At 39.2% G+C, this 8,104-nt stretch overlaps 2 protein-coding genes across 4 annotated transcripts; one reads left to right on the forward strand and one right to left on the reverse strand.

Annotated features, from left to right (window-relative positions):
• Positions 1–620: 620 nt before the first annotated feature.
• On the forward strand, positions 621–4,954 carry LOC110929067 (probable protein phosphatase 2C 44). 3 transcript variants are annotated; one of them, XM_022172167.2, is made up of 6 exons: positions 621–885; positions 2,243–2,494; positions 3,399–3,675; positions 3,956–4,110; positions 4,309–4,489; positions 4,748–4,954. In XM_022172167.2, exons 1-5 carry the CDS (start codon positions 835–837, stop codon positions 4,444–4,446), a joined length of 873 nt encoding a protein of 290 aa, XP_022027859.1. In that variant the 5' UTR covers positions 621–834; the 3' UTR covers positions 4,447–4,489; positions 4,748–4,954. The 3 variants fall into 3 exon arrangements, with proteins under 3 accessions (XP_022027859.1, XP_022027858.1, XP_022027857.1); XM_022172166.2 differs by having other exon boundaries at positions 4,781–4,954; XM_022172165.2 differs by lacking the exon at positions 4,748–4,954 and having other exon boundaries at positions 4,309–4,651.
• A 217-nt stretch (positions 4,955–5,171) lies between these two features.
• On the reverse strand, positions 5,172–7,737 carry LOC110929066 (leucine-rich repeat extensin-like protein 4). Its single transcript, XM_022172164.2, has one exon. It carries the CDS (start codon positions 7,654–7,656, stop codon positions 5,419–5,421), a length of 2,238 nt encoding a protein of 745 aa, XP_022027856.1. The 5' UTR covers positions 7,657–7,737; the 3' UTR covers positions 5,172–5,418.
• Positions 7,738–8,104: the final 367 nt, after the last annotated feature.

An 8,104-nucleotide genomic window follows, 5' to 3' on the forward strand; every position in this document is an offset into this window, starting at 1 on the left:
GGTTTTTTAAAGATACGACGTCTTTAGTATTTAATATACAAAATTACATTTATTTAATCTGCGTAATACACATAATTTTTAAAGATATAAAAACTTTTTTTTAGATCTATTCAACACGTGTAATATATGGGGTTTTTAAGGATGTCATTTTTTTTTATCATTTAGTAGATTTATTCAACCCGATTATACACGGGTTTTTTAAAGATACGACGTTTTTAGTATTTAGTATACAAAATTACATTTATTTAATCTGTGTAATACACATGGTTCCTAAAGATATAACTTTTTTTATTATTTGATATATAAAATTACATTTATTTAACCCGTACAATATGCGAGTTTCATAAATATATAACTTTTTATTATTTAATATATAAAATTACATTTATTAAACTTATGTAATACACGGGTTCTAACCTAGTGATAATAATAAAGAGACATGATATATGGAAAAATATATATTTCCGTCCACTGGTTAGTCAATAAACTAATTATTTTAACAACTTCGTTAAGGGTTTTATTGTCAAAAGCCACAAATGAAAGGACCAAACTGACATACATTTCAAAAGGCAAAGGATCTACAACAACAAATAACCAGTTGTTGATAAAACCGCCACAAAGTAAACGACCCTGTATTCCCTATCGAAGACTTGTAGCGCTTAATCTCTGACTTCAAACACACTTGCAGATTGATTGAAGATCCGTGTGAACTCGTTCCTCCTGATTGTTCAATCGCCTACAAATCTTGACGAACTAGCATCATTAATCGATTGATTACTTGAAGAATTACAAAACCGCGGGAACGGTTTTTGTTCTCATTTTTTGTTATTAACGATGGAGAAGAAGAATCCGGCTGCAACTGGTGGAATTCTGCACAAAATTAAGGTGAATTTGTTATTATGATGTTGATTTGAGTTGTTAAATGATGATTAGGTGTTAAACGGGTGAGTTTTTCTGTTTTTGGATGAATTTTTCAGTTTTTTAGGGTTTGGTTTTGAATTTTGGTGTTGTAAATCGGTTAGGTTTGTATGTGTGTGTAGTATGTATGTGTTTTTTATTTATGGATTGTGAATTTGTGATGAATATGTTTATTTTTGGTAAAAGTATGCTTGGTTGAATGAGTGGTTGTAGTTTTATGATCCGTGATAGAAACTAAACCTGATCTCTATTCTCTAGGATGAGTTATTGTTATCATATTTGATATATTTCTGCCCTGGAAACACGTATACGTTTTGATATCGCAATTCGGAAAATTAAGGAAATGGTTGTTTTGACTGTAAGCAGCCTCCCTGTTTCTACGGGTGGAGGTAAGGCTGTCTACATCTTATCCTCCTTAGACCCTACCTTAGCTTTGCTATTGGTGGGATTTATTGAGTATGATGATGATGATGATGCTGTTTTAACCCTGATTTTGAGAATTTTTGATTGTGTGGACCGTCGAATTGTGGTATCATTAGCTAAAAATATATTATTTGGGCTTAGAAATGAAATTTTTATTGGTTTAACAGGATGACTGCGGAATTTTTGCTTGTTTAGCCCAAAACCGTGTGATTTTTTTGTTTGGGCCCGACGTGTTATTACCTGATTGATTGATTGGTTGGGTTATATATTGTTTTATAAGGGTAACTCCGTCTTGTTTGCTATCGGTAAGTCCATATGGTGTCTTTTGATTGAGTTGTACTTTCATGTAAAAAGTAAGTTAAAATTGGCCATTTTTGTGATCAACTCTATAGGATTTCTGTTCTAGTAATTACTGGATTCATATTCATCCATGATACTTTTTATTGTTTTGTTGTAACTTTGTTACTTTTGAAGTTGAAAGGTTCAAAAAATGACAGTGTAAAAAAACTCTAGAATGAGATTTTAGTTTGTGGAATCAATGACTAAGGTGATATACAATTATTTATTTATTTGAATTTCATGAAAGGTGATCGAAATTGAAATACAAATCAAGGCATTCTCAAGACCACATTAAAGATGACTTTAAGGAAATAGGAGATCTTACACTTTTGGACTTCCCTTGAAACATGTGATGGATGTTTTATCAACATATATGTTTGTTTAGAATTTTAGAAAAATCTATGGTTATAGTGCAGACCCAAGTTAGAACACTGTAGTTTGCTGGTAGTTGGTGGTGCTGTGCGTAACTGATATAGTGCATTGTTGCGAGTGATAGACTCCTTTGTTCCTACATAATCATTTTTCTTGATCGAAAACTTATCTTCTTATGATTGAATTACAGAAAGTTGCTTGCCTTGATGCATCCCCGTCTGATACGGGAAAAGGAAAAAGCAAGTCAGCTGATAGCAAAGTGTTCCATGGATTTCACTTGGTAGAAGGGAAGTCTGGACATGACATGGAAGACTATCATGTTGCTGAATACAGAACCATAAAAGGCCATGAGCTTGGGCTCTTTGCTATATTTGATGGTCACTTGGGTGATCGCGTACCGAGTTATTTGAAAGATAATCTTTTTAACAACATACTTGGTGAGGTATGTCTCGTTAACCCTTGCTCGTTTTCTTGTTTCCTTCAGAATCAAGCAGTGATATTGTAAGATCAATTTGCATACATGCCTAATGATCCTAAATAGTTTTATTTACGAAAAAAACCCTGTGAGGAAAACTCACAGCCCCGCCAATACCATATTTACCTTCAAGGGGTTAAGGTAGGAAACAAGTGGAAACTGGATTCAACCTTGAGACCTCTGCTAGAGGGGGATGAGGCGCTTAACACTAGGGGTGTGAATATCTTACACGACCCGAAAACACGACACGAACCTAACACGGTATTCTTGGGTTTGGGTTTAGTCTAAAAGGGTTCGGGTCAGTTTCAGGTTGAACCCACCCATTTAGCTAAATAGGTCGGGTTGCGGTTAACCCCTTTATATTATATTATATTTTTTACAATGGTTTTTATGTCAAAAATTAAATTAGGTGCGTATTTTATGCCATAATTATAACTTAAAAAAAAAAGAAATCGACATAAGATTTTATAATTCAAATGTAATTGATTTACATACATTTATGTCTTTTTAGTAACTTTTAATTTAATTTTATTTTTTTAATTTGCGGAAAAAAATAGAAAATTACAAAATTCAGGTTGAACGGGTCGTGTTCGGGTTCGTTTGTATGACACGTTTTTCAGGTTCGGGTCGGGTTGAACCCGCCAACACCCCTACCTACCACTGTGCCACCCCTTGAAAGTTTAATGGTCCTAGGTACTATATTAAAAAGTCTTTGATGATATATGGATAACAAACATGCAATTTAAATGGTTTAAATATCAGTTGAAACATATGAAATGCATATTATTTAGTTTACCAATTTATAACATATTCTTGTATATTAATTTTGATGATTGTGTATTAACTTCTGTATTCTTAAAACATTTTGCAGCCAATGTTTTGGAAAGATCCTGAGACGGCGATAAAAAACGCTTATCGTTCTACTGATAGATTTATCCTTGAGAATGTGGGTCAACTAGGACCTGGTGGCTCAACAGCGGTTACCGCCATTGTCATTGATGGAAGAGATCTGTGGGTGGCGAATATAGGGGATTCTAGAGCTGTTTTATGTGAAAGGGGCTCAGCGAATCAGCTCACAGTGGACCATGAACCGCATGTAGAAAGGAGGAGAATCGAGAAACAGGGTGGATTCGTGACTAATCTTCCAGGTAAATTGGGTCACTGGATAATGGGTCAGAAACTGGTTGGAGCGGGTTGGGCTGACTTGAAACACTATTTATTTAAATATAATATGTATTTTTATAAGTTAGCGTATCTCATATGGTTACAAGACCTATATTAGATCCCTTTAAAAACTATTATTTTTTGTTTTACATATTTAACCAATTGACCCTGAGATAGAAGTTAACCCAAATTAACCCATTTCATATCGTGTCACGTTCTCAGAAAGTTGTAAAATATTGTAACTTTGTTATTATATTCCTTAAGGTGATGTTCCTCGAGTCAACGGTCAACTTGCTGTAGCTCGTGCTTTTGGAGACCAAAGCCTTAAAGCACATCTTAGTTCAGAACCCGACATACGACATGTACCTATTGACGCCACCATAGAGCTTGTAATATTGGCCAGCGACGGCTTATGGAAGGTCCATTATCAACCCTTTTTCTAAACTTCATTTAATCTTACAAAAACAATATTACGACTACGGCTATTTAAATGTTTAATAAATTGATTCAAAAGATTTTATGCATTGAAAATAAACTGTGAGTCAAGACTCTTTGACTTGTTTGACAAAAAAACACAACCCAAGTTGACCCATTGATAAGTAAACGTCTTGATGCAGGTGATGAGCAACACCGAGGCGGTTGATATGGTGAAATCCATCAAAGATCCTTTAGCAGCCGCCAAGCGTCTGACCACAGAGGCATTAGCAAGAAAAAGCAAAGATGATATATCATGCATCGTCATCCGATTTGGTTGACCACCACGAACCGCCACATCACCGCGCGCGTCCATCCATCAAGGTAAAGTGAAAAATATTGTATAGAAGTGTAATAGCTAGCTCATAGTAAACAAAAGAGACATTTGCAATTAAATTATTCTTTCAGAAATAAGACAATGTAGGGGATTCATGTATAGTTTATTTTGGTGAATGATATGTGTAATAATCAGATTGTTTTCACTTCTTTTACTCGTCCTTATATAAAATAAAATAAAATAAAACAAATTGTGTAGTTACAATAATAAATGATAATTGAATACGGAGTAAATATTATTTATAGCTGTCTGGCTGACCAAGTCCAACTGGTAAGCAGAGTGAATGCAGAAGGTATTGTTACAAGAGCCATGTGATAAGAGCACGTGACTTGTTATAAAACCATGGACAGGTATGTATGGGTGCACTACAATTATTCATCTTTTATTCTCACATGCAATGTAACCGTTGTAGTGATATCATATTATTTTTATTTCCACTTAAGTACATACATTGATTGATTCCAAGATTATAATACAGAGATCTCAGACTCAGATCTAGTGTCTCACTTTTTATGCCCCACCTGCGTTTGCGTTGTTATAATATAACGCAGGCGGGACACAAAATCAGACGTTATCTTAGGAGACGTTTGAGATTGATCTATTCGAAGTGTTTATGACAAGAGATGAACAGATGAATAAACAATGTCGAACTTAATTTTGGGAGATGGATGGAAAGTGAAGAACAAGTTTATTATTACATTGATGATAAATATATTGTATACATAATGAATAAGAATAAGCTAGAAAAATCCTAATTTGATAACTTAAATTATACATGATTATATGATCATGAAAAGTAAATAGTAGATTAATACTTAGCACACAAACAAATCCGCTTGGAAAAGATGATCTCAGGCCTCAAAAAGCTGCAGATTTAATGCTCTTGTAACTTAATCTGAAGATGATATGAATTTGATTAGTAGTAGGGGATTACTGGTGGTGGTGGAGAGGCGTAGGATACACCGATTACTGGTGGAAGAGGGGTGTTAGCGGACGGTGGCGGTGGTGATGCATGATGGTGGGTAGTGGGTGGTGGTGGTGAATGATGGTGGCTAGTGGGTGGTGATGGATGATGGTGGCTAGTGGGTGGTGATGGATGATGGTGGCTTGTGGGTGGTGGTGGTGGTGGTGTTGGTAGAGTGCAACCAGATGATGGTGGTGGCGGTGGAAGTGAATGGGATGGTGATGGTGGAGATGGTTGGTGGGACTGTGGTGGTGATGGTGAGTGGGACTGTGGAGGTGATGGTGAATGGGATGGTGGGGAAGTTGAATGGGATGGTGGTGGCGGTGGTGGAGGAAGTGGATATGATGGCGATGGTGGAGGAAGTGAGTGGGATGGTGGTTGCGGAGGGGTTCTAGTGTGTGGTGGAGAATATTCTTCAGGTGATGGTGCCGGAGCACTAGAAGGTCCATGGTGGGGCGGAGATTGATGGCTTCCTGTAGGCGGCGATTGGTGGCTCCCTGGTGGAGATTGATGACTTCCTGGTGGAGATTGGTGACTTTCAGGTGGAGATTGGTGGCTTCCTGGAGGTGATTGGTGGCTTCCCGGTGGTGGATATTGGTAGCTTCCTTGTGGTGGTGGAGATTGGCGGCTTCCAGTAGGCGGCGATTGGTGGCTTCCAGTAGGCGGAGACTGGTGGCTTCCAGTAGGCGGAGACTGGTGGCTTCCTGGGGGAGACTGGTGGCTTCCTTGTGGTGGCGGAGACTGGTGGCTTCCTTGTGGTGGAGATGGAACAGGTTGACCTGTTGGTGGAGAAACACCACTTACCGGTGGTGGTGGAGGCCGGTAATGGGTTGTCGGAGAACTTCCTTCAGTAGGTGGTGGCGGCATAACGGGTGAAGTAGAAGGTGGATGTGAGGTAGTTGGAGATGGTGGAGGATGTGTTTTACTACCCGGAGAAGTACCCGAACTAGGCGGTGACGGCACCGGCGTAGGCATGGTAGTCGGAGGCTGCGACGGCCTGGGAACAGACGGTGTCGTTGGCGTAGTGGTCGGAGGTTGAACCGGTCCCGGAACTGTCGGAGTCCCCGGAGTAGGAGAACTAGTAGACCCACCACATTGAAACTTTCTACAATCAACCGGACGAGCATCCGCCGACGAACATTCCCGGGCAGACCGCTGGTTTCCCTTTCCAACAATACAATTCTTCCCATCATCAAACACCTTACCACCACCCCCAACACACGACGGCGCTTCACCGGTAAAGTAGTTAAACGAGTACGTAAAGTTCTGCAACCTGGGCAACCTACAAACACTATCCGGCACCACACCGGTCAACCGGTTATGCGCCACATCAAGCTGCTCAACACTCATCAACCCACCAACCGCCGGCGGCAACGGCCCTTGAAGATTATTAAAACTCACATCAAACACCGTCACCTTTTTCAACATCCCAATCTCCACCGGCAAACACCCGGTGAGATTATCATTCATCAATATTATCTCATTCAAAGTCCTCCCCATCTTCCCAATACTCCCGGGTATACACCCACCCAAATCATTATTCGCCAAAACCAGCACCGAAACCGGTGAGTTCCCAAGATTCTCCGGTATCCCAAACCGAAACCGGTTATCGTTCAAAAAAACCGCATCAAGATCTTTATCAAACAACTTACTCGGAACCGACCCTTCAAACTCATTAAACCGGAGATCTAAATACTTCAAAGCCGGCAACGATAACACCACCGTTGGAAAAATTCCAACGAACCGATTGTTACTTATATCTAACTCATGAAGTAATGTCAAGTTTTTAAAACTTGTAGGAACGGTTCCACAAAACCGGTTTGAGTTGATGTGGAACAGGGCTAGGTCGGTTAACAGGCCGAGCTCCGACGGGAGGTAACCGGCGATGTCGCCGTGGTTGAGGTCGATTCCGGCGACTACACGGATGGAGGGGTTGGTTGGGAATGGGGCGCAGTAAACGCCGCCGTAGGAGCAGACGTTTGGACCGGTCCAGTTGGTGGTGAAGTTAAATGGGTCGGATAATATGGCTGTTTTCCATGCTTGTAAGGCAATGTAGGCTTGCCGGAGTCTTGGGTTTTCGAAAACTAGAGTGTTTACGTCGCCGGAGTTGTCGGCGGAGAAGGTGAGGTGGGCGGATATGAGGAGGGTGAGGATGATGGTGTGTATGCGCGGCGGCGGCGGTGGCGACATGGTGGTGGTGTTTAGAGAGAGAGAGAGAGAGAGAGAGTGGGGGAGGGGTTTGTGAATAAATGGAGTGAGGGGGGTAACGTGGGAATCCTGTATAATTTCCCCCCAATGTCAGAATTTAAAGCTTTGGTTTTATTTTTGTTATTATAATAGTTAAATTATTAAGTTTGAATTATTATGGGTACTATTTTGTTTATAAAATATTGAGTAGAAAGACGTTTACGGTGATCTCTCAATTTAAAAAGGTAGTTCAGATGTTCAATGTCATTTAATTTATTTACATCAGGTTTCAATAAAATATTGTAAAAAGGCTGTTATTGCTAAAAAAAACTTTTGTAGTACCATAGACTAAAACATCAAGTGTTGTCATTGTTTAGGATTTTTAAGAGTTTTTATGTTTATTTTTACAACAGATATATTATAATATATATCAATAATTTTCAACTATGAA

This window comes from Helianthus annuus, chromosome 3, assembly GCF_002127325.2.
Source record: "Helianthus annuus cultivar XRQ/B chromosome 3, HanXRQr2.0-SUNRISE, whole genome shotgun sequence".
Lineage (NCBI taxonomy): Eukaryota > Viridiplantae > Streptophyta > Magnoliopsida > Asterales > Asteraceae > Helianthus > Helianthus annuus.

What these genes read in the sequence shown, in the direction of transcription:
- LOC110929067 (XM_022172167.2), top strand. Translation starts at nt 835, where the DNA reads ATGGAGAAGAAGAATCCGGCTGCAACTGGTGGAATTCTGCACAAAATT. An exon ending in TTAACAACATACTTGGTGAG is followed by an intron (nt 2,495 to 3,398) that starts GTATGTCTCGTT and finishes AACATTTTGCAG; the next exon opens with CCAATGTTTTGGAAAGATCC. An exon ending in CCAGCGACGGCTTATGGAAG is followed by an intron (nt 4,111 to 4,308) that starts GTCCATTATCAA and finishes GTCTTGATGCAG; the next exon opens with GTGATGAGCAACACCGAGGC.
- LOC110929066 (XM_022172164.2), bottom strand. Translation starts at nt 7,656, where the DNA reads ATGTCGCCACCGCCGCCGCCGCGCATACACACCATCATCCTCACCCTC.